Source organism: Gorilla gorilla, chromosome 8 (assembly GCF_029281585.2).
Source record: "Gorilla gorilla gorilla isolate KB3781 chromosome 8, NHGRI_mGorGor1-v2.1_pri, whole genome shotgun sequence".
Taxonomy (NCBI): domain Eukaryota; kingdom Metazoa; phylum Chordata; class Mammalia; order Primates; family Hominidae; genus Gorilla; species Gorilla gorilla.
The window spans coordinates 24,636,182-24,663,182 of NC_073232.2; the positions used below are offsets into that span (position 1 = coordinate 24,636,182).

Consider the following 27,001-nt stretch of genomic DNA (forward strand, 5'->3'; position numbering starts at 1 on the left):
GTGACTGTACTCAGCGACTCTGGAGGCTGAGGCAGGAGAATTGCTTGAACCCGGGAGGCAGAGGTTGCAGTGGGCCGAGATCGCACCACTAGATGGCAGAGTGAGACTCCGTCTCAAAAAAAAAAAAAAAAAAATTGGGCAAAGATTTGAATGGACACCTCATCAAAAAAGATGGATGGCAAGCAAGCTTGTCAGAAGACACTCAATATAATATGTCGTTAGGAATTGCAAATTAAAACCACAATGAGATACCACTATACATCTCTTAGAATGGCTAAAATCCAAAATGCTGATGGTACCAAACATTGGCGAGGATGTAGAACAACTCTAATTAATTGCTAATGGGAATACAAAATGATACAGCCATTTTGGAAGACAGTCTAGCAGTTTCTTACAATGCTAAACATAGGCTTACCACACAAACACAAAATTACACTCCTTGGCAGTTACTCAAATGCGTTTAAAACAGATATACATACAAAAATATGCACAAAAATGTGCATAGAATAATTGCCCAAACTTGGAAGCAACCAAGATACTCTTCAATAGGTGACTGGATAAGCAAATCATGATACATCATATAATAATATTCAGCAATGAAAAGAAATGGGCTATCAAGCCATCAAAAGACTTGGAGGAACCTCAAATATACATTGCTCAGTTAAGCCAATCTGAAAAGGCTACCTGCTGTATGATTCCAATTGCATGACACTCTGGAAAAGACACAACTATGAAGGCAGCAAAAAAAAATCACACACCTGGGTTCATGTTTTAGGCAACCTAACAGTGTGCATAAGTTACTATGCTTTTAATGTGTCCCTCAAATTTCATGTATTAGACACTTAATCTTCAGATGCATATATTAATGGCATTTGGAGGTAAAACTTTTAGTAGGTAATTAGGATTAGATAAGGCCATCAAGGTGGAGCCCCAAAATGGGACTTGTGGATTTATAAGAAGAGGAATGGAATACAGAGCTGGAATGTTCTTGCCTCCCTCAACATGTGATGCCTGGCACCACCTCAGGACTTTGCACAGGGTCCCCACCAGCAAGAAGGCCCTCATCAGATGCGGCCCCTTGACCTTGGACTTCCAGCCTCCAGAAGTATAAGAAATACATTTCTTTTCTTTACAAATCATCCAGTCTCCGGTATTCAATTATAGCAACAAAAAACAGGCTAAGCCATGTATTGCTTTAACATAGAAACTTTTCTGTTTCTTTTTTTTTCCCAGTAGTACACTTTGCATGCTAATGCTCATGACTAATATTCAGAATTTAGTTATTTATTAAAAGAATACAGATTAGTGGACTATATAGTAAATATCAAATCAACCTAATTGATAGACAAGAGCTAACATCACTTCAATTACATTACAGAAATTAATTTACAACCTCTTTATGGTTTAATTTTTTAGAGTTTTCTACTAATTGAATCATAATGCTATATCCTGTATGAATGAACATACTTGGGCTAAATCTACCATAAAAATATAGCTCCCTAAGCTGTTTCCTTTCAATTGGATTTTTCTGTAAATTATTCTCAAGTTAACCACTAAGAATCTGTTTAAATTTGGCTCCTTTTGGTCCTGCAGAGGTTAGAAACAATGGTAGTGCAGAAAGTATCCAATGAATTAAATTGTAATTCAGTGAATTTCTGAAGTAGTATAACTACTATAACACTCAAAAGCCGTAAGAAAAAAAAACCATATTTGCTTGTTTAGGCACGAGACGAAAAATACCATCTCCATTTGTTGTTAACGGGTTTGTTCAGAGATTCCTAACAAAGCTTACATTGACGGAGTTTGTAGTACTGGAAGTCTTAAGATAACGAAAGTGAAGATAATTTCCCCAGCTTGCTTATATTTTCAAAACTGTCACAGGCTTGACAGTATTAACCATCAACCAGCATGCACACAACTGTTAAGTCTGAATGTTTGCATTCCACTCAATCATACTTGGAGATTTTTCTTAACAGAAAAATATCAGGGAAAATTTCCACCAGTTAACTTATCTGGTCACTTATTGACACTTTTTTTTTTTTTTTCCGTGATGTTGAGATTTTGGAGCTCTTTTAGGGACCTTGTTTTTGTTGCCTAGTTTTCAAAGAATATATGTTTTCCAACAATGTCCACTAGATAGCCTCATGCACAAATGTACTTAACTATCTCCAGCTTGGGGAAAGGAGAGTCTGGTTCAAGCCCATAAATGTGTGCGTGCAGGGAAGTCCTCACTTCTGAACTATGAGCAATGACCTAGCCAAGTGATTTTTTAAACCCCATGAAAAATATAATATATATCACCATTGTTGTAATTTCAGACTTCACTTGAGTTGTCTATCTGGCATCTTTCTTTGGCCAATCTCAATTACTTCCAGAGCATACTTATATATAATAGGACCTTGAATTTACATAGCATCTAAGTAATTAAAAACAGCAAGTGATATACTGAGAATCTGTGGACAATTTACCTTTATGAACGGCATTAGTAAATTAATGGAAATATCCTTCAATGCAGTCTAAAGAATTCAGAAAATACTACATAATAAAAAAATACTATGCATAGCAATTTTTAAGAACTTCAAGAAAGAAGAAATTATTACTTTATAACAGTTCTGTGTTTGTTACTACCATGTTGTTTTGATCAACAGGAAGCCAATGAGGTCCTTTTCTCACAATTTGTTTTTTCCTTAACATGGCAAAAAAAAAGCACTATAAACATTCTCATAAAACTTTGCTATAGACTAGAATGCGCATGTTTCCAGGAAGGACGGTGCCCTGCAGGGCATAAGGCGAAGCTTGGGCAAAGTCCTGAGGATTCAAAACAGGAGTGGCCTGTGGAAGAGAACACATGGAATGAATGAATCCGTGCAGCAGGGGAAGAGCCCCTGGTGCTTGTTGTGTGGCCGTCAGTGGGGAGAAATGTGTCTGTGCATATCTGAAAGGCCACAGTGGGATTTTTTTTTTTTTCCTGATGTTGAGATTTTGGAGCTTTTTAAGAAACCTTGTGTTTGTAAGCATTATGAAAACTGGATGGCATGCTATGTCTGGCCTTCAAGTCCTTTAGCTATTTACTTTCCAAATGACTAAAAGGCTTTGATTACAATTACAGTCCACCTAAGTTGGAAATCTTGAATGACCGTCCTAATAGCTACTTTATTTTTACAACTTAGATAACTGAAGATGAAGGCAATTTATTTTTAAATTAACTGCTTTCAGGATAAGATTGACATTGAACTATAACTTCGAAATACATGCAGAGAGCAAGCACTGCAATCTCCCTCCACTGCTATTGCTCATACAGGGTCATTTCACTGCCCTCCAAGCCACTGTCCTGCCTCCCCTGGTGCATGGTAGTAGGGTTCCAGAAGGCTCTTTGACCATCTAGAGCTGGTAGACAGAGCACAGCTGATGACAGCGAAGCCTGAGCTGGTACTGCTCACCTGGAATCCCCATGGCTCACAGGATGTTGTAGCCTTCTTGGAAACGGACTTGTTCTAGTCCATGGCAGAGTTTGTGTTGCACTGTGTGTGGCAGTTTGGAATAAATGCAGTGACCTGCACACCTTCATGATGCAGCTCCCCAGGGTTCACGCTCCACAGCTCTCCACTGGTTCTTGAATATGCCTGGAGTTCCCACCTCAGGGAATCCGCACCTTTTGCTCTTCCACAGGGAACACTTCTTCCTCCCTCCCTCTTAGATCACCATGGCTGGTCCTCACCTCCCTTAGGTGTTTCCTTAGCTGGAATCTTAACCCTGAGACCTTCATGATCTACCCAATTGGGGATTGTATCCCTTCAAATACTCCCTATCTCTCCTCTCTATTTTAACAAGTTTAATTAATAGACTTTATTTTTTAGAGCAGTTTTAGATTGTTTAGATTCAAAGCATATTTGAGCAGAAAGTACAGAGTTCTCCCATTACCCTCTCCCTAACTTGCAACCTCCCCCACCATCACATCAGAGGGGCACGTTCATTCCAATCAATAAACCTACATTCATACGTCATTATCAACCAAAGGCCATGGTTTACGTTGAATTCACACTTGGTATCAAACCTTCTATGGGTTTTAACAAATATATAAGGACGCATATCCACTATTACTGTATCATACAGAGTCATTTCACTGCCCTAAAAATCCTGTTCTTCACCTGTTCATAACTCCCTCCATCAGAACCCCTGGGAAACACTGCCTTGTTCCTGATGCCATAGTGGTGCCTCTTCCAGAATGTCATAGAATTAGAATCATATAGAATGTAGATCTTTCAGACTGGCATCTTTCACTTAGCAATATGCAGTTAAAGTTCCTTTGTGTGTTTTTTCTTTTCTTCTCTTTTCTTTTTTTTTTTTTTGTTTTCTTGTTTGAGACAGAGTCTCACTCTGTTGCCCAGGCTGGAGTGCAATGGTGCAATCATGGCTCACTGTAACCTCTGCCTCCTGGGTTCAAGGGATTATCCTGCCTCAGCCTCTCAAGTAGCTGGGATTATAGGCACCCATCACCATGCCTGGCTAATTTTTTGTATTTTTAGTAAAGACATGGTTTCACCACATTGGTCAGGCTGGCCTCGACCTCCTGACCTCAGGTGATCCACCCGCCTCAGCCTCCCAAAGTGCTGGGATTACAGGCGTGAGCTACGGCACCCGGCTCCTTTGAGTGTTTTCATGGCCTGATAGCTCATTTCTTTTTTAGCACTGAATAAAACTGAATTATCAGGATGTACCAGAGTTTGTTTACATATTCATCTACTTGGTTGCTTTTGGTCCTTTTGTTTTCATTGTCTCCACAGTACTTATAACCATCTAACATACTCTTTACTCATTTAATTTTTGTCTGTAGCACCAACCTTCCTAACTCTAGTATAGTCTTCATGAAGTTATGGATTTCTCTGCACCTAGAACAGTGCCTGTTAGTGCACAGTAGATGTTCGAGAAGTTTATGTTCAATGAAAGAATAATAGACATTTCCCAACAGGTACAAAAGGTATGAAATTTATCTCCAGTCAAATGCCATGACAGAATTAACACAAAGTCCATTGACAGCTATATAAAGGTCACATAAAATATCTAGCAAAAGTATGGCTAAAGTGCTTGGCCCGTTGCCTAGAACAAAGTAAGTATTCTTCAGATATTTCCTTTCTGTGAATATGTGAGATCCCTGAGAGACCACATCTGTCTTATTCACCTGTGTATTCTGGGCACCAAGAACAAAGCCTGGAACATGGTGTGTGATCCAGTAATATTTTTGGGTGGATAATTGATACATCTCAATCTAATGGTTTTTAATTTAATGATTCATTAATTTACCTGTCAGGTCCTTTTAGTGAATCAAAGAAGTGTTTAATCATAATTTATTTTTGAAGTAATGACTTAAGCACAACCAAAATTCACCATGCTGTTTGGTCCATGTTCAACTGTAATTTACTACTGTAATCTGAAAAATAACAATTTCATCTTCTCCATGGCTGTTACATTTTTAAAGCAACTTAAAAATCCATTTATGTGCAAATGTTTTGTGAATGTATCACATGCTAGGGGAAAATTCTAGGAGTGAAGAGAGATAGATGAATGTTCTCAATGGCTATGAATTTTGAATGGCTGAAGACTTTATAAAATTAAAAATAAAATGAAATAAAATAGTCCTCTTCTAGAAGTAGCAGATGTGGAAAATCTCCTTAAGGACAAAATCAGATGACAGAGAATTATTTAATAGATGCATCTTCTTGTCTTGAACCAAAAAAGTTGAGAACAAGAGAGCCTCTATCTTGTTGAGGCAGTAAGGAAGGGTGTATTTTGTGAAGGGAAAATATAACAACTTTATGGATGAATGTAATATATTGTATATGAGAGAGGTCTATAAACTTACCCATCACTGTTAACATCTGATACGACAACGGTATATCCAAAATAAGATGCCATCTGCGAAGGAAAATCAGGAGATGACATTTTGTGTCCCAGTAGTCATTTTTGTAGTCATGTCTCTATTATTCCTGAAAGATTCATCTCATTGTGGTACATTTTTGCATTGAAATTCATAGATTCTTAGAAGTGGCCAGGGTCCTTTTGCCTCATTTAGTCTAACCCCTGACCCAGTGAATAATTTTCCCCATAATAACCCTGACATCTGCTTGGACATCCTCTGGGGATGTTCAACAATCAGCCCATTTAATTTGTGGACACAGCTATCGGAATGTTCACTGCTAAATCTGGCTCTTCCATAACTTCTAGCACTTAATCCCACCACGTTCTGCAATCTTGAATCTCACAGAAGGAATCTAATTCCAATTCCATATGATGTTGTATGAAAATATTTTCAGGCTGGGTGTGGTGGCTTATGTCTATAATCCCAGCATTCTGGGAGGCCCAGGCAAGAGGGTCACTTGGGTCCAGGGGTTCAAGACCAACCCTGGCAATATGGTGAGACCACATCTCTACAAAAAATAAAACAGAATTAGCAGGGCATGGTGGCACGTGTAGTCCCAGCTAACTGGGGGGCTGAGGTGGGAGGATCACCTGAGCCTGGGGAGGTCAAGGCTGCAGTGATCTGAGATTACACAACTGCACTCCAGCCTGGGTGACAGAGAGAGACCCTGTCTCAAAAGAAAATATTTTCACGTGGCTCACCATCCACCCTCTCTGTGTTAGAGATATGACATGTGGTACCAAAACACAGATGACACTTGTGAGTGCGCTGATGACAAGAGAGGAGTTAGGTAAGATTTACGCTTCCTGCTTCAGAGGAAGCATAAAAAGTTTTCATGTCAGGGGAACCCACATCTCAGTATCAATTTGTATCGTGCTCATAGTCAACAAAAGCTCCTAAATCTTTTCCATGAGTGTACATAGTGTACCATAGTCTCCCCACTTTTATTTTATTTTATTTTATTTTATTTTATTTTTGAGATGAAGTCTCGCTCTGTTGCCCAGGCTGGAGTGCAGTGGTGTGATCTTGGCTCACTGCAACCTCCACCTCCTGGATTCAGGCAATTCTCCTGCCTCAGCCTCCTGAGTAACTGGGATTACAGGTGCCTGCCACCATGCCCAGCTAATTTTTCTATTTTTAGTAGAGACGAGGTTTCACCATGTTGTCCAGGCTGGTCTTGAATTCCTGACCTCAGGTGATCCACCCACTTGGCCTCCCAAAGTGCTGGGATTACAGGTGTGAGCCAGCGCACCTGGCCTCTCCCCATTTTATCGCCGCAGTTTTTCGTTTTAAACCTATGTTTTTGGATTTATAATCTTTTCAGGATTTATGCTCTCATCAGATTTGACCCATAGTTTCAGCTTGCCAATTTGCTTCCATAGTGTGCCATGCAATGTTTGAGGTGACGTAGCTTCCATCGTGTCCTCATTTAATGAACATGCAATCCCTTAGAAAGCACACACCCCAGGAGGCAGAGACTTTGGTCTGTTTTGTTTGCTGTTCTATCTGAACTTCCTGAGCAGTGTCTGGACCAAAGTAGGTGCCAGGTGCCAAATGCTCTTTGCAGAGAAAAAGAATACATGAGTTAACAAGTGGCATGTAACAACTCAATTCTCACACCTCTTTTCTCTGTTCCAAACATAGACAGTGAAATTCTTTCTCTTGGTGTGGTGGTGTGTGGCCTTTACTCAGAGGAATTTCATCATTTATGAAATTTCATCATTTATCACCTTCTGAGGTTCAGGATTACAGAACTAGGTGGTATTGAGGAGAGGAAGTTATAGAAAGACTAAATTTAGCAATGTTTAAAAAGTTTCTAATGATGAAAAGTAAACAGATCTGAGCAAAGGAGAAGCATTGCTAGATTCTCATTCACTTATTAATTACCACCACTTAGGAATAGTTGTTTGAAACAGTTCAATATCTATTCAACTTCCTGCTCATCTCAGTCTTATTTCTCCAAACCTTCCAAAAGAATATCAGGAGATATAAAATGCTTCACTGAAAATTTCGGAGTAATAGACTAAAGCCCCAAAGTACAGCAAAAAGATGTCAAAATCATTTTGTGTTTATTTTAAAACCTGCTGGTTTCTTTTTCTTTCCTTTCATTTTTTTTTTTTTTTTAAACAGAGACAGTGGTCTCACTATGTTGCCCAGGCTGGTCATGAGCTCCTGGCCTCAAGTGATCCTCCTGCCTTGGCCTTCCAAGCTCCTGGGATTACAGGTATGAGCCACATTTCTTTAAATACTGAGTTGGTGCTTCCGTCTAAAGGAAGCCAGTTGTGAATTGAATTTGTTTCTCCAGGCAATCGATTTTTCTCTCCTCTTCAAATTAAATTAACATGGTTAGTTTTAAAGGTATTACTTCCACAGCTTTGTTCATATTTAGTTTAAAATTAAGTGTGTAGTTCTGTTTGTAAATAGTCACATATAAGTTACAAACACAAGGAATTCATTTATTTTAAATTTGTCCTGCATTCAAACATGGAGGCCTGAATCTATATCTTACTGAAATAGAGATGCAATAGTTTATGATCATCATAAGCACACGTATTTGCATGCATCTCAAATTATAGAAGATTTAATGGCACATGGGAATTTAGTGGCTTTTGTTTGATCAAAAGGCAGGAGACAGGAAATGGGATGGAAAGGAATTAACATTTCTTGAGGAGTTGTTATGTGCCAGGGAATCTTCTAAGTAATCTACAATCCCTGATTTATTTCATTCTTAAAGGGAGCTTGGAAGATAAACATTTTATTCTTATTTTGCAAAGTGGCTCAAAGAGGTCAGATGATTTTCCTGTGGTCTCACACAGTTCATGAGCGGTGCAGTGGGAACTGGAAGTCTAATCTGTCAGCTGCAGAAGTCCAGGCCCTTTTTACAGTGACCTTCCCATAGCTTACATCAAAACCTTCAGGCCTTTATAGACTATTGAAAGATTCATGTTAATACAAAACCACTTCCCATTGTTCTTAGAAAAAAATTCTTAATCCCAAACACCGCCCACCTCCCCCACCAGTCTCCCATGAGTAGCCCCTGTCCCCTCTGTCCTCAGCTCCTACATCTCTCTTGCTTACAGAGACTGTGGCCTTCACTCTGCTCTTCACACATGTCTGGTTGGTTCTTTTTTGAAAGCCTTCGTGTTAGCCTTCCCTTGCCTGGAAGGTTCTGGATAAGATGGTATAGTTGGCTCTGTCTTGTCATTCACATCTCAGCCCAGACATTGGCACCTCAGAGGCCTCCTGATCACCCCATCCAAAGGCTTCCTTGCCACCTCCTTCCTGTCTTATATCACTCAGCTTAATTTTCTTTAAATCATGGTTCACAATCTGAAATTATCATGGACATTTATTTGCTTGTTAATAAACTGTCCCTTCCTCTCCCTCCCCTGCCGCCTCGCTGCTGCGTGAGAGCTGGGTGGGATCTGTCTGTCTGATACATGATTGCATCCCCGGTGCCTAGGACAGTTTCCAGTACATAGTAGCTGCTCATTAAATATTTGTCGAATGGATGAATAACTGATATGAATGTTACAGTCTACTGGTAACCCAGAGTGATTTTATTTATTTGATATTAAAATGTCTCTACCTGTTCTCCCGTGAAATTCTGAATAAACGTCATATCCGTAGAGTTAATGATGGAAACCTGAAATCAGAGAAATTAAACAGGTTACACCATTTGCTGTAGAATTGGAGCCTTTTTTAAAAACTACAACTTGAATCATTTAAAATTTTTTGTAAAGTGTGATAAATGATTAGCTAAATGTAAAACAAAAATGAAAGCCCACGGAATGATCTTATTTTAAAAAAAAAGCCAATTGAAGTTTTTGTTTATGGTTAAGTCTGGGATGCTTTCAGAAAAAACGCATGCTTATTAATCTGAACTGGAGAAATAAAAGTTGAATTCAAGAATATTGAGAGCAATTAACTTGATGATTAGTTGATTTAGTCAGGATTTTTGTCAAAATCCATTACTGTTCTTATGCTATGATAAATTGATCATTATGGTGGTTCTTTGCAAGAAAAATTAGATTTTAAAATGCTATCCACATGGCAAAAATATTCCTTTTAATTCTACTTAGCCAACCGTGATGCTTTCTAGATACTTTTGTAAAAGATGAACTTTATTTAAAATGTTTTTCTTTCAGAAGATCTATTTATTTGCTTTTCCTAATTTCATAATAATGGGTTTGAATAGTAGCACCCCAAAATTTCATATCTACCCAGAACATCAGAATAAGACTTTATTTGGAAATAGGATCTTTGCAGATGAAATTAGTTAAGGATCTCAAGATGAAACCATCCGGGTAGGCTCTAAATCCAATGACTGATGTCCTTATAAAAAGAGGAGAAGACACATGTAGACAGAGGGCAGAAGGCCACATGAGGATGGAGGCAGAGACTGGTGGGATGTTGCCACAAGCCAAAGAATGCCGGGGACCATCAGAGGCTGGAGGGGGGCACAGAGAACCTTCCTATCATAGATGCTCTGGTGAGAATATCGTCTTGCCCACAATTTGATGTCAGACTTCTGGCTGCCAGAACTGTGAGTGAATAAATTTATGTTGTTTGAAGCCAGGCAGTTTGTGATTCTATGTTATAGCAGTCATGGAAACACATAATAAATTTACAATTAGTTAAGTTTATAATAAAATAATGTAATTAATTAAAATAACTGAAATAACAATTGCTTTTATTTCTATTGTATGAGGCGTATTAAGTTGTTGATCATAACCATGGCATCCTCCACAATTATTCCCGGATTATACCCACAGGTAGGACCAGCCTTGTGGGTATGTGACTTGTGCAGTCACACATGACCCTGTGCTTAGATGGGTCTCACCCTTGGTTTAATGGTCTGTTGTTGGTGTCCTGAAATTTTTAATAATTTATGAACAAGGGGCCTGTGTTTTCATTTTGCACTAGGTCTCATCAATTAAGTAGCTGGTCCTGCACATGGATCAGAACAAATCTAATCTGACTTATTTTCCTTCCTTTTTCGTAAGCAAGCAGCATGAATTGGGAGGAAGAACTCCTTCATAAAGGAAGTTTGAAAAGGCTTAAAAGTTGCATAAAATGAAACATTTCTTTGTGTATACAGATGGTCCTTCAATTATGATGGTTCAACTGACAATGGTTCAAAAGTGATACACATTCTGTAATAATCATACTTTGAATTTTGAGTTTTGATCTTTTCCCAGACTAGCAATATGCGATATGATACTCTTACTTGAGATATGAACACTTCATTATACAATAGGCTTTTGCCTAAGCGTGGGCTAATGTAGGTGTTCTGAGCATGTTTAAGGTAGGTTAGGTAAGCTATGATGTTTGGTGGATTAGGTGTATTAAATGTGTTTTCAACTTACAGTATTTTCAGTTTATGATGGGTTTATTCAGATGTAATTCCATCAAGGAGCATCTATACAAGAAAATACCCTATTCCTATAATGCATTCTCAGTACTCACATATCCAAAATTCTGTGCTCCTCTTGGAATTCCAGCAACCAATTCTGGGAATGAAAATAGCCATTTAGAAGGGGAATTACACACACACACACACACACACACACACACACGCCATATAATAAAAGTGGTAAAGACAGTGCTTATAAAATGAGTGGCTATCATATAGAGCAGGGGTCCCCAAGCCCCAGGCCATCAACCAGCACCTGTCTGTGGCCTGCTGGGAGCCCGGCCACACACACAGTAGGAGGTGAGCCTCAGGCGAGCCAGAATGAAGCTTCATCTGTATTTACAGACACTCCCCTTGCTTACATTACAGCCTGAGCACTGCCTCCTGTCAGATCAGAGGTGGCATTACGTTCTCACCAGAGTGAGAACCCTATTGTGAACTGTGCACACAGGGGATCTAGGTTGCACGCCTCTTGAGAATCTAACTAATGCCTGATGATCTGAGATGAAACAGTTTCATCCCAAAACCATCCCTCATCCCCACATCTGTGAAACCAGTCCCTGGTACCAAAAAAGGTTGCGGATTGCTGATGTAGAGGGTTGGACGTTTGAAGCCAGGGCTTTGCGTTTACTGTTCCATTAGCTTTTGTTTCTTCTCCAGATAATAGAAAACAGAAAAACAGAAGTCATACTTTGTCATACGTTATGTCTTCATTACGAGTCTCTCTGTACTTCGGTCTCTAATTCATGAATCTGGCTTCTTGGGTCTGCGTGTGATTTATAAATTAGACCTCTTACTCTGATTCTTCCAGCTTTTACTATAGTGACATCTTTTGTACTAGTATAAAAATTACAGTTCTGGTTCCGTCTCAGAGTCAAGGGAGGGAATGGGATCAGGTGCGAAGCAGAGAGGGGAGCCTTGGACAGGAACGTGGATGATTCATCTACAGCAGTAGGAGGGCAGGGGAAGCATGCTCTTGAATCATAAAACAGGGTTCAGAAAAACTAAGCAATCTGGATAGACTGCCAGGAAAGTTGACGGAACTGGTAGTACCCTGTCTAGTTTTCAATAATCTTTATTTGGTATAAATTAAGTTCTCCTGACACTAAAAACAAACCACAATCAGATATAATAGGGTTGACTGATTTCAGGGTCAGGCCTGTGGGTGAGGACAGATTCTAGAGGATTGGGCCATTTGAGAAACATGGCAACCACAACTTCTCCCATCCCACAAACATCGGGAATTTCATTTTTAAAGTATCAGTCATCCCACCCAGTAACTGTGAAGTCTGCAATCTCATATGACCACAACTCTAAGGAGTTATTAAATGTAATATTGAGTAAAGATGCTCCTAATTTTTTAATAAGTGATCAGGACAGCTTAATTGCTTGGGGTCTAAGGCAAGTTTGAACTGTCACTCAACTACAAAAAATATTCAGTTGGAAGAAAAAATAGGAGACTTTTCCTTTTCAATAACTCAAGGTGAAGTCTTCAGAAGGTCCTTTTTTTTTTTTTTTTTTTTAAACAGGGTCTTATTCTGTTGCCCAGCCTGGAGTGTAGTGGCATGATCATCATGGCTCACTGCAGCCTCAACCTCCTGGGCTCAAGCCATCCTCCTCCCTCAGCTTCCTGAATAGCTGGGACCACAGGTACATGCCACTGTGCCTAGCTAGTTTTTGTATATTTTGTAGAGACAGGGTCTCACTATGTTGCCCAGGCTGGTCTCAAACTCCTGGGTTCAAGCCATCCACCTGCTTCGGCCTCCTAGAGTGCTGAGATTACAGGCCTGAGCCACTGTACATGGCCAGAAGGTTTTTAATAATCAACATAATCAGGAAAAATTTAGATCCTTGACCTAGGAACACATGACTTAAGTAGCATCCTGACTAGTGAGAAGCAAAAATATTTCCTTCATTTGCAGCTTAGAAAGGTTCTATCACCATTGAACTCATAGTTGGTGAGTAGTACAAGTCAAAAATTGACAGCAAAGTCAACATTCTTTCCAACACATCAAATTACATTCCTGGAATCGGTTAGGGACAGATTACTTTCTTGGGTTTTAGCTCACTACACCTCACTCGGAAGTGACAACAAAGGCTCTTAACCTTTTTTGAGTCATGAACATGTATGAAAATTGGAAGAAAGGTATGGATCCTCTCGCCAGAAAAATTATACACAATCAAATCTTGCCTGTAATTTTTAGGGGTTCCGATCCAGTGAAGCCTATCCATGTCCCACCTAGCAGTGTGAGGATCCATATTAAGAACCCATCATCTAGAGGACATTGAAGTGCTCACTGTTTTTTCAAAATAGAATTCTCATTCCCTGCTGTCAAATTAAGTAAATCATGAACATGCACAGTCCTGGATTTGTAGTGGCCTGGTGAGCTGATTGCGATGTTCCTTGATAGTGCTTTTATTTTAGATATCCTCAAAACACTTAAAACACAATCCATTTTCAGATATTTTATTTTAGATATTTTATTTTAACTAGTTTAGATATCCTCAAAACACTTTTTATTTCATTTTAGATATTTTAGATAGCCTCAAAACACAAAATACCCTTTTATTTTAGATATCCTCCAAACACTTAAAACCCAATCCATTTTTCAGATATTTCTGAGATCTGATGGAAAATCACTACTGTTTTCTACCATCTTTCCCTACAATGTACTCTTGTGCATCATTATTTATTTTCTTGGGTCAAAACTGAATGCTATTCTTGAGAGCTTTCCAACAAGACTCTTTTTTTTTTTTTTTTTGACGAGATCTGAGTCTGTCACCCAAGGCTAGAGTGCAGTGGTGCAATGATGACTTACTTCAACCTTGACTTCACAGGGTCAAGTGATCCTCCTGCCTCAGCCTCCCAGCCTCTTAAGCTGGGACTACAGGTGCATGCCACCATGCCCAGCTAATTTTTGTGTTTTTGAGAGGAGGTCTCACTATGTTGCCCAGGCTGGTATAGAACTCCTGAGCTCAAGCAATTCTCCCACCTTGGCCTTCCAAAGTGCTGGAATTACAGGTGTGTGAGCCACCACACCTAGTCCAACAATACTCCTAATGCCACATTAAAAAAATAATAATTTGTCATGTTTTACAGTTTCCTTTGTAAAATTTTTAGTGATTTTTAGATTTGACCTTTTTTCAAGGCACTAGTTACTCAATACTATCTTTGGTTCCTAATTCAATGGTTCTTGTAACAGCCAACAGCACTTTTTAGATACCAGGCCTTGCACTGTTTTATGGATACACAGAGTTAACTCACTGAATTCTCAGAAGAATCTTATGAGGTAGACAATACTATTAGGTCATCATCCTTATTTTAGGAATGAAAAAATTTGGAGGCACTAAGATGCTTGGTAACTTGTCCAAGGTCATAGAGATAGTAAGTGGTGAGGTCAGGGTTTAAACCCAAGAGGTCTGGCTCCAGAGTCCAGGCTCTTAAGCGTTACAATATACTGCCTTTTAATACCTTGAAGAAGACATAATGAGAGGACAAGTCCTTTATGAATTAGTTTGTACCTAACAGAAAAATGTTCTTTCAAAGGAAAAAATAAAAACCTGATTATCTTCAACCTGAACTGCAAAACTTTATGATTTTCTGCTTTGTATACCTTAACATGAAACTATGAAAGGATCTGTGATGATTCCTAGTGGTGACCATATTTCATTTACTCTTTTTTTCTTTTTTTTTAAATTTTATTATTATTATACTTTAAGTTTTAGGGTACATGTGCACAATCTGCAGGTTTGTTACATATGGATACATGTGCCATGTTGGTGTGCTGCACCCATTAACTCGTCATTTAGCATTAGGTATATCTCCTAATGCTATCCCTCCCCCCTCCCCCCACCCCACAACAGTCCCCAGCATGTGATGTTCCCCTTCCTGTGTCCATGTGCTCTCATTGTTCAATTCCCACCTATGAGTGAGAACATGCGGTGTTTGGTTTTTTGTCCTTGGGATAGTTTGCTGAGAATGATGGTTTCCAGTTTCATCCATGTCCCTACAAAAGACATGAACTCATCATTTTTTATGGCTGCATAGTATTCCATGGTGTATATGTGCCACATTTTCTTAATCCAATCTATCATTGTTGGACATTTAGGTTAGTTCCAAGTCTTTGCTATTGTGAATAGTGCCGCAATAAACATATGTGTGCATGTGTCTTTATAGCAGCATGATTTATAATCCTTTGGGTATGTACCCAGTAATGGGATGGCTGGGTCAAATGGTATTTCTAGTTCTAGATCCCTGAGGAATCGCCACACTGACTTCCACAATGGTTGAACTAGTTTACAGTCCCACCAACAGTGTAAAAGTATTCCTATTTCTCCACATCCTCTCCAGCACCTGTTGTTTCCTGACTTTTTAATGACCGCCATTCTAACTGGTGTGAGATGGTATCTCATTGTGGTTTTGATTTGCATTTCTCTGATGGCCAGTGATGATGAGCATTTTTTCATGTGTTTTTTGGCTGCATAAATGTCTTCTTTTGAGAAGTGTCTGTTCATATCGTTTGCCCACTTTTTGATGGGGTTGTTTGTTTTTTTCTTGTAAATTTGTTTGAGTTCATTGTAGATTCTGGATATTAGCCCTTTGTCAGATGAGTAGGTTGCAAAAATTTTCTCCCATTTTGTAGGTTGCCTGTTCACTCTGATGGTAGTTTCTTTTGCTGTGCAGAAGCTCTTTAGTTTAATTAGATCCCATTTGTCAATTTTGGCTTTTGTTGCCATTGCTTTTGGTGTTTAAGACATGAAGTCCTTGCCCATGCCTATGTCCTGGATGGTATTGCCTAGGTTTTCTTCTAGGGTTTTTATGGTTTTAGGTCTGACATTTAAGTCTTTAATCCATCTTGAATTAATTTTTGTATAAGGTATAAGGAAGGGAACAAGTTTCAGCTTTCTACATATGGCTAGCCAGTTTTGCCAGCACCATTTATTAAATAGGAAATCCTTTCCCCATTGCTTGTTTTTGCCAGGTTTGTCAAAGATCAGATAGTTGTAGATATGCAGCATTATTTCTGAGGGCTCTGTTCTGTTCCATTGATCAATATCTCTGTTTTGTTACCAGCACCATGCTGTTTTGGTTACTGTAGCCTTGTAGTATAGTTTGAAGTCAGGTAGCGTGATGCCTCCAGCTTTGTTCTTTTGGCTTAGGATTGACTTGGCAACACGGGCTCTTTTTTAGTTCCATATGAACTTTAAAGTAGTTTTTTCCAATTCTGTGAAGAAAGTCAATTGTAGCTTGATGAGGATGGCACTGCATCTATAAATTACCTTGGGCAGTATGGCCATTTTCACAATATTGATTCTTCCTACCCATGAGCATGGAATGTTCTTCCATTTGTTTGTATCCTCTTTCATTTCATTGAGCAGTGGTTTGTAGTTCTCCTTGAAGAGATCCTTCACATCCCTTGTAAGTTGGACTCCTAGGTATTTTATTCTCTTTGAAGCAATTGTGAATGGGAGTTCACTCATGATTTGGCTCTCTGTTTGTCTGTTGTTGGTGTATAAGAATGCTTGTGATTTTTGTACATTGATTTTGTGTCCTGAGACTTTGCTGAAGTTGCTTATCAGCTTGAGGAGATTTTGGGCTGAGGCGATGGGGTTTTCTAGATATACAATCATGTCATCTGCAAACAGGGACAATTTGACTTCCTCTTTTCCTAATTGAATACCCTTTATTTCTTTCTCTGCCTGACTGCCCTTGCCAGAACTTCCAACACTATGTTGAATAGGAGTGGTGAGAGAGGGCATCCCTGTCTTGTGCCAGTTTTCAAAGGGAATGCTTCCAGGTTTTGTCCATTCAGTATGATATTGGCTGTGGGTTTGTCATAGATAGCTCTTATTGTTTTGAGATACGTCAATTATTTGTGTATTACACGTCAATTTGTGTAATACATGTCAATTATACGTGTATTATTTTGAGATACATCAATACCAAATTTATTGAGAGTTTTTAGCATGAAGGGTTGTTGAATTTTGTCAAAGGCCTTTTCTGCATCTATTGAGATAATCATGTGGTCTTTGTCTTTGGTTCTGTTTATATGCTGGATTACATTTATTGATTTGCGTATGTTGAACCAGCCTTGCATCCCAGGGATGAAGCCCACTTGATCATGGTGGATAAGCTTTTTCATGTGCTGCTGGATTTGGTTTGCCAGTGCTTTATTGAGGATTTTTGCATCGATGTTCATCAAGGATATTGGTCTAAAATTCTCTTTTTTTGTTGTGTCTCTGCTAGGCTTTGGTATCAGGATGATGCTGGCCTCATAAAATGAGTTAGGGAGGATTCCCTCTTTTTCTATTGATTGGAACAGTTTCAGAAGGAATGGTACCAGCTCCTCTTTGTACCTCTGGTAGAATTCGGCTGTGAATCCATCTGGTCCTGGACTTTTTTTGGTTGGTAAGCTATTGATTATTGCCTCAATTTCAGAGCCTGTTATTGGTCTATTCAGAGATTCAACTTCTTTCTGGTTTAGTCTTGGGATGATGTATGTGTTGAAGAATTTATCCATTTCTTCTAGATTGTCTAGTTTTTTTGCGTAGAGGTGTTTATAGTATTCTCTGATGGTAGTTTGTATTTCTGTGGGATCAGTGGTGATATCCCCTTTATCATTTTTTATTGCGTCTATTTGATTCTTCTCTCTTTTCTTCCTTATTAGTCTTGCTAGCGGTCTATCAATTTTGTTGATCTTTTCAAAAAACCAGCTGCTGGATTCATTAATTTGTTGAAGAGTTTTTTATGTCTCTATTTCCTTCAGTTCTGCTCTGATCTTAGTTATTTCTTGCCTTCTGTTAGCTTTTGAATGTGTTTGCTCTTGCTTCTCTAGTTCTTTTAATTGTGATGTTAGGGTGTCAATTTTAGATCTTTCCTGCTTTCTCTTGTGGGCATTTAGTGCTGTAAATTTCCCTCTACACACTGCTTTGAATGTGTCCCAGAGATTCTGGTATGTTGTGTCTTTGTTCTCGTTGGTTTCAAAGAACATGTTTATTTCTGCCTTCATTTTGTTATGTACCCAGTAGTCATTCAGGAGCAGGTTGTTCAGTTTCCATGTAGTTGAGCAGTTTTGAGTGAGTTTCTTAATCCTGAGTTCTAGTTTGATTGCACTGTGGTCTGAGAGACAGTTTGTTATAATTTCTGTTCTTTTACATTTGCTGAGGAGTGCTTTACTTCCAACTATGTGGTCAGTTTTGGAGTAGGTGTGGTGTGCTGAAAAGAATGTATATTCTGTTGATTTGGGGTGGAGAGTTCTGTAGATGTCTATTAGGTCCACTTGGTGCAGATCTGAGTTCAATTCCTGGATATCCTTGTTAACTTTCTGTCTCGTTGATCTGTCTAATGTTGACAATGGGGTGTTAAAGTCTCCCATTATTATTGTGTGGGAGTCTAAGTCTCTTTGTAGGTCACTAAGGACTTGCTTTATGAATCTGGGTGCTTCTGTAGTGGGTGCATATATATTTAGGATAGTTATCTCTTCTTATTGAATTGATCCCTTTACCATTATGTAATGGCCTTCTTTGTCTCTTTTGATCTTTGTTGGTTTAAAGTCTGTTTTATCAGAGACTAGGATTGCAACCCCTGCCTTTTTTGTTTTCCATTTGCTTGGTAGATCTTCCTCCATCCCTTTATTTTGAGCCTATGTGTGTCTCTGCATGTGAGATGGGTTTCCTGAATACAGCACACTGATGGGTCTTGACTCTTTATCCGATTTGCCAGTCTGTGTCTTTTAATGCCCATTTACATTTAAAGTTAATATTTTTATGTGTGAATTTGATTCTGTCGTTATGATGTTAGCTGGTTATTTTGCTCATTAGTTGATGCAGTTTCTTCCTAGCCTTGATGGTCTTTACAATTTGGCATGTTGTTGCAGTGGCTGGTAGTGGTTGTTCCTTTCCATGTTTAGTGCTTCCTTCAGGAGCTCTTTTAGGGCAGGCCTGGTGGTGACAAAATCTCTCAGCATTTGCTTGTCTGTAAAGGATTTTATTTCTCCTTCACTTATGAAGCTTAGTTTGGCTGGATATGAGATTCTGGGTTGAAAATTCTTTTCTTTAAGAATGTCGAATATTGGTCCCCACTCTCTTCTAGCTTGTAGAGTTTCTGCCGAGAGATCAGCTGTTAGTCTGATGAGCTTCCCTTTGAGGGTAACCCAATCTTTCTCTCTGGCTGCCCTTAACATTTTTCCTTCTTTTCAACTTTGGTGAATCTGACAATTATGTGTCTTGGAGTTGCTCTTCTGGAGGAGTATCTTTGTGGCGTTCTCTGTATTTCCTGACTTTGAATGTTGGCCTGCCTTGATAGATTGGGGAAGTTCTCCTGGATAATATCCTGCAGAGTGTTTTCCAGCTTGGTTCCATTCTCCCTGTCACTTTCAGGTACACCAATCAGATGTAGATTTGGTCTTTTCACATAGTCCCATATTTCTTGGAGGCTTTGTTCATTTCTTTTTATTCTTTTTTCTCTAAACTTCTCTTCTCGCTTCATTTCATTCATTTCGTCTTCCATCACTGATACCCTTTCTTCCAGTTGATCGCGTTGGCTACTGAGGCTTCTGCATTCATCACGTGGCTCTCGTGCCTTGGTTTTCAGCTCCATCAGGTCCTTTAAGGACTTCTCTGCATTGGTTATTCTAGTTATCCATTCGTCTAGTTTTTTTTCAAAGCTTTTAACTTCTTTGCCATTGGTTCGAATTTCCTCCTGTAGCTCGGAGTAGTCTGATCGTCTGAAGCCTTCTTCTCTCAACTCATCAAAGTCATTCTCCGTCCAGCTTTGTTCCGTTGCTGGTGAGAAGCTGCGTTCCTTTGGAGGAGGAGAGGTGCTCTGATTTTTAGCAGTTTTTCTGCTCTGTTTTTTTCCCATCTTTGTCGTTTTATCTACCTTTGGTCTTTGATGATGGTGACGTACAGATGGGTTTTTGGTGTGGATGTCCTTTCTGTTTGTTAGTTTTCCTTCTAACAGACAGGACTCTCAGCTGCAGGTCTGTTGGAGTTTGCTAGAGGTCCACTCCAGACCGTGTTTGCCTGGAAATCAGCAGCAGAGGCTGCAGAACAGTGGATATTGGCGAACCGCAGATGCTGCTGCCTGATCGTTCCTCTGGAAGTTTTGTCTCAGAGGAGTACCCGCCCGTGTGAGGTGTCAGTCTGCCGCTCCTTGGGGGTGCTTCCCAGTTAGGCTACTCAGGGGTCAGGGACCCACTTGAGGAGGCAGTCTGCCCGTTCTCAGATCTCAAGCTGCGTGCTGGGAGAACCACTACTCTCGTCAAAACTCAGTTGGAAATGCAGAAATCACCCATCTTCTGCGTCGCTCACGCTGGGAGCTGTAGACCGGAGCTGTTCCTATTCGGCCATCTAGGCTCCCAACTCCACTTACTCTTAATTATTTGTGAATTAAACCGCTTGCATTAGTGAAATGCAGTCAGTGTTCATATGAAACAAGATGGAAAATGGTAAATACTGATTGATGATTGACTCATTCAATAAATATTACCCATTGAGTGAAAGCTCCCATTTATTGCCTTGTATCTAAGTATTTCTCATGCATTAGGTCATGCAATTTTCAGAACATTATTTTGAGTTAGTTAATATTAGTGTCATTTAAAGATGAGCAAATAAGAACCAGAGAGGTTGTCATAGCCTAAGGAATAGAGAGTGTGAAGTCAGAACTTGAACCTTTGTGGATCTTGACTCCAAAGATTCAAATTATTTCTGTCAAGCTGTTTCCCATATGAATCTGTTACGAGCAACACATGGTCTAGTCTTTGTAAAAGAGATAAATAATAACAATACATAACAATACATAGATCTTGCCTTCAAGGAGGTAGACATGAAGAGAAAAGTGATATATGTGATACCATTCTTCCTTACTCTCATCTCAATCAAATCTACATAGGCAGCCAGTGTGATTTGTTCTCTTTTTTTCTTTTAGATTACAAGCATAATTGGATTATATTTACTCCTCAGCTGAAACCTTTCATGTCTTCTCCCCTGCATGTTGAATAGATCCCAGAATTGTTTCCATGACCCATAAAACCGGACATGATCTGAGCCCAGACTTTTCTCAAAGCCAATCTCGTTTCACTATCAAAGTCTGGCAGTCAATCTGAGGTCCTTGAACACCCGCATTTTCTACACACCTTAGAATACAGAAGTTGGCCCCTGCCCCTTTGTCTGTCTGATCCCCCCGCCCTCGTCATGCAAGGCTCCATTTTCTTAACACCACAGCTTTTCTTACTCTATGTTTAGAATTTTATCCTAGCACTTATCATAATTTAATTAGGTATTCTGTGTTCATTATTTCATGTCCATCAGCCCCGGTAGACAACAGCCACAGCAAAGCAGAGAAGACAGGACAGAAGGGATATACAGGAGATAGAGATTCGTTTGTTTTGTTATTTGGGGTTTTGGTATGTTAAAAGAGGAAGAAAGAAGTAAGGCTGGGGTGTTGGATTGGAGTTGGTTGGGAAGAGTAATTTTGGACATGTCTAATATGAGAGGTACTAGAAATGAAGGGATCTTAATTTCACAAATTTGATCTGTCACTAACAGTATGGCATTTAGTCATCTATATTTTTCATTTATAACATGGAATTATGGCCCTAATATTTTATTGCTTAACTAGATTTTATAAAGTTGATATTCATTCTTATGAAATTCTTTCAGACTTAAAATGCTGTATCAAAGTATTTTTTCTACAAAATATAGGCACTCTGGGATTCCATTAATATCCTTTTTGTATAGCAAATAAAATCACATTGATAGAAAAACTTTATATGCCATTTTACCATTTCCCCATGCTTTATAAGTGATTTAAACTCAACAATGTCTCTCACCTTGCTGAGAATCCCCAGTAAACTCCCCAGCAGCAACTGAGTATCCTGTTTTAAAGAAAAAGAAACAAACTAATCACACTTAATGACTTAACCTAATGAGTTATATCTAGAAAAAGGTGAAAGGGCTACCATGGTACTGCTTTATTTAGACACCTCTACAAATATTATAAAAGTTAAAGAATCTATAAAGGGAAAAATTAATCACACCAAAAGGAACACTTTTATACTAAGTCCTGAGTGCATAATAGATTATCTACTACTTAAGTAGGAGCATGGCAAAAAAAAAAAAAAAAATAGAGGGAGATATTCTGAGGTCAATTTTAAAAGCATGGATACTTCATAATCCACCTTGAGTGTAAATGGTGGCTGTTGCATTTCAAGAGCTGCTGATTGAAAATAATGAGACAGAATACTCTGAAAGATTTCCTTTGGGCTCAGGTTTTGCTATTTCTTGTCCCCAGTAAGACCTACTTCCTAATACCTCATGATGGTTTTCCACAATTTAGTTTAGCTCTAAAGTGAGGTGCTGGCTACACTGACAAAACATAGCTACATTTCTTTTTTAAATTCATCAAGCAATCAAATGGCCACTAGGATACCAAAGGTGGGAAACAGTAGTGGTGAAATGACATTGTGTGGTTTGTGCATAATATAATTGGAGAATATTCCAGCAACTCAAACTTCTCTTGTGCATCTCTGTTAACTAAGAAGGCTGCTATCATGATGTCCCTGTCACACTGGTAGCAGCCCTGCTAATACACAGTATCTACTACTGGTGAAATAGTTCATGTGCAAAAAACCGCTATGGAGCCAACAAAATAGCTGCTCATATTATGTATTACACATCACGGCTGGAAAAATAGCAGTATTAAAAAGAAAAGAAAAATCGAGTCCACTCTAATAAGAGAACATTTGTATAAGATGCCAAATAACATCGGATAAGTCAGGGATAAAACTTGCATCTACATTTACTATGCTTGTCTTTTGAAAAACCACAAATGTCTTGGGCAATGGGTCTTACCAAGGTAACTGTCATCATAGGAAGCTGGAGCCACTTCCGTTTGCTTTTCTCCTGCCAGTTTCCTGAGGATATCCTTGAATGAGTAATTTGCAATGATATCTGCAACACTGGCAGTGATCACTTGCCCTGTGTTTAAACAAATTAATACGTTAACTGAATGAAAGCAAGAGGCAGGCCCTCCATGAGCAGACGCACATTCCCTTGAAAGCTGTGGTGGAATTGCTTGCTTTTTTGATGATGAATTTTCCTGCCTGCCACTCGAACTCCAAGGCAGAGTTAGTTACAGCTGGGTAGAACTTTCCATTCTGACAGAAGACCTGAGATGAACTACAATATTTTACTGGTCTTCCTGCTGCTTTCAACATACACACTCCACCTCCAAATGATAAAAGTATCCAAGAGTGGAGGCCAAATTTGCAAGTAAAATTTATGTGATGTAATTTTTGTTTGTTTGTTTGTTTTTGTTTTTTGGGACGGAGTCTCGCACTGTTGCCTGGGCTGTAGTGCAACGGTGCAATCTCAGCTCACTGCAACCTCTGCCTCCCGGGTTCAAGTGATTCTCCTGCCTCAGCCTCCCAAGTAGCTGGGTCTACAGGCACCTACCACCATGCCTGGCTAATTTTTTGTGTTTGTAGTAGAGACGCGGTTTCACTATGTTGGCAAGGGCGGTCTCAAATTCCTGACTTCGTGATCTGCTTGCCTCGGCCTCCCAAAGTGCTGGGATTACAGGTGTGAGCCACAGCGCCCGGCCATGATGTAATTTTTATTCTGGAATATTCCACCTGGAAGGAAGCTTTGAGATCATTTGGTCAAATATAGCTTCTTCTAGGTGGAGAAACTGAAGCCCAAAGAGCTACAGTGCATTCTCTAAGGTCATATGGTTTTGCTAATAGGATATCAGGCATTACAACCAATGTTTCCTTTGGTATTCTAATAAAACATTTTGTGCTCTTGCAAAGTATAGATACTGTATTCAATTTAAATCACATATCGGATTAATAGATGATAAAATGTATCAGCTAAGTTAAATGAAGGAATTGCAAACTCTTTGAGCCATCTGCTTTTCTTGCTAAAATATAGAGAGAGCATAAAATTAGGACAATGGGAAGCAGCTAGGTCCAGTGAGATCCAAAATTCAGCAAAAGAGAAATCCATGGGCACCAGCATTAACGTGATAAGAACTTTGGTTAATCTGTCTCAAAAGTCACTGTCAGAAGTCTTGAAATACGATTGCATTGGGGTAGACAAGTATCTAAAAGACAACCAGCAATTTCTGCTGCAATTTCTATGCATTCCCATGTTTACCATGGACATCTAAGGCAAAAGTGTGATATCATGCTCTTTGGGAGAAAACTGAAGAAATGCGTTCAAAAGACTATCATTTAACATTAATTTGAAAGCCAAATTAGTCTTTGGGAATTCACACATAATTCCCACAGTCTTTCTGTTGGAAGTGCACAGAAGAATGAAACTGTCAAACTAGATCATAAATATTGCCAAGTGACTGGGACTTGAAATGACTATTCTGATATTAAGACCATGGTATTTACACATGAGTTTCTGAACACTGTCTGTAGAATTTGCCAGTTGTCTCTGGGTTAGAGCTAAATACCCTCTTTCCTCCATCCCACTTACACACTGTCTTTGCTGTTTCCTTTAGCTATGCCTATACACATTATCATCTTAAACCTGAATAAAATTTTAAATTCTATGTCTCAAACATATGTTTCTATATGCCGTTGCTACGGCAAATTTTTAGCAAATCATTTGTCTCAGACATTTTTTCAGTTTAAGGAAAAGAATGGATTATGTGAAATTAACCAAGTGAATTAGAAGAAAACCTTCCGTAAATATAATTTTAATTTTGTAGCCATCTGTTGTGCAAAATATATAGTTTTTCAGTTTGCAGAGTAGTTTTTAAGTACCAAAATGTTAATTATTTAATGTTTATAATTGTATATGCATGAACTGAGCTTAATATTAAGTTTATATACAATTTTATCATAAATCAGCTGGGTGCGGTGGCTCATGCCTGTAATCCCAGAACTCTGGGAGGCCGAGGCGGGCGGATCATGAGGTCAGGAGTTTGAGACCAGTCTGACCAACATTGTGAAACCCTGTCTGTACTAAAAATACAAAAATTAGCCAGGTGTGGTGGCATGCAACTTTAGTCCCAGCTACTCAGGAGGCTGAGGCAGGAGAATCACTTAAACCTGGGAGGCAGAGGTTGCAGTGAGCCAAGATCACGCTACTGTACTCCAACCTGGGTGACAAAGTGAGACCCGTCTCAAAAAAAAAAAAAAAAATCATAAATCTATCTCTCCTGGATCTTTCTCAATGACTTTTAAACATGATCAAATTTCTTCCATTAAAAAAATTCCTCCCTCAACTCTTAATCTCAGATTCTACTCTGTCCTAAACTTTATAGCCCAAATTACAGAATCTTCTCAGTATTCTCTCTCTAGGCCTCCCATCTATACCCATGGAGTGAGTTATCACCAGTATGAAGTGATGAAAATTTATATTTCACTCTAGATGGTCTCTGGGCTTAAGCCCTAAATACTTAGGTGAAACCCTTTGGGTATCTCAAATATTTTCATACACAACAGAACAAGAAGTAAACTCATCATCTTCCCTCTCCAGGCCACTCTAAACCGGTCCTCTTCCAGTGTTCTGTATCTCAGTGAGCGGCACCCACCTACAGCCATTCAGTAGCAGGTGTCAGAAACACTCCCTTACCACCTTTCTTCCCTTACCAGCATACATCCAACCCATCATTTAGGCTGCTTATTTTGCCTCCAAAGTATTTCTCAAATTTCTCTTCTTTTACAGTCAGTACCATCATTGCTCTAAGAAACAGACATCTTTACCTGAAACTTACACAACTTGTTTACCTTATAAACTTAAAATTAGTTTACATCCTTGTAACAACCTTGTAACTGCTTTGCTGATATTTCACCTTGGCCAACTTTCAATCTATTTTCTGTAACGCAGCCAGAATGACCCTTTCAAAACATAATTCGATTGTAGCACTCCATGCTTAAACTCACTTCATAGTTTGTCACTACACTCAGGACAAACAACACCTTCTTACTCTAGCTAAAGCCATCTATTTAAACTCTTAAAATCCCCCAGTGGTTTTCCATAGTTTGTAGAATAAAGACAAAACTGCTTAGCACGGACTGCAAGCCTTCAATGTGAAACCTGAATAAAATTTTAAATTTCTATGTCTGAGACTAATGCTTCTATGTGCCATTGCTATGGTAAATTTTCAGCAAATCATTTGTATCCAATGTTTTTTCAACCAAAAGAATGGATGATGTGAAATTAACATAATTTATGATAAAAATATCATAAAAATTTATGATAATTTTTTTATTAACATAATAATGTTAATTTCACATCATCCATTCTTTTGTGAAATTAGCGGTCCGCTCCATACCACCCAAGCTCTTCTTCCCTCACTCTCTTAACTCCGGTCACCTTGACTTTCCTCCGTTCTCACCTACACTGCCCTCCTGCCTCCCACAGAACATCTGCACTTGGTCCCTCCTCTCTTCACCTAGGTACTCCTACGTAAGGTCCAGATCTCAGTTCAGGGTTGTTTGCTTTCCAAGTTAACTTTGCGCTGCTGCTGGCCTATGCAGCACCTTAGCAAGAATTAGAAGACGTAATTTCCTCCCGGCAGATGCTGTCTGTACCTGGGTTCATGGCTCCATAAGCAGAGCACAGGTTGTATTCCAGCTACCTGTCAGCCAATGGTCAGAGGACAAAACACACCTATCCACAGCCACCCAGGAGAAGCCTCCTAATTT

The 27,001-nt window shown here is 39.1% G+C and overlaps 1 protein-coding gene across 2 annotated transcripts in view; it reads right to left on the minus strand.

Moving 5' to 3' along the window:
• Positions 1-27,001, minus strand: part of ITGA8 (integrin subunit alpha 8) — a 212,046-nt gene that overhangs the window by 141,732 nt on the left and 43,313 nt on the right. For both annotated transcript variants that reach the window (XM_004049094.5, XM_063709912.1), the window contains exons 7-11: positions 23,187-23,312; positions 22,166-22,210; positions 11,387-11,430; positions 9,507-9,563; positions 5,861-5,913 (exon numbers count right to left, since the gene is read on the minus strand). In XM_004049094.5, coding sequence (XP_004049142.4) covers positions 5,861-5,913; positions 9,507-9,563; positions 11,387-11,430; positions 22,166-22,210; positions 23,187-23,312 — 325 coding nt within the window. The remainder of the gene's footprint in view (positions 1-5,860; positions 5,914-9,506; positions 9,564-11,386; positions 11,431-22,165; positions 22,211-23,186; positions 23,313-27,001) is intronic.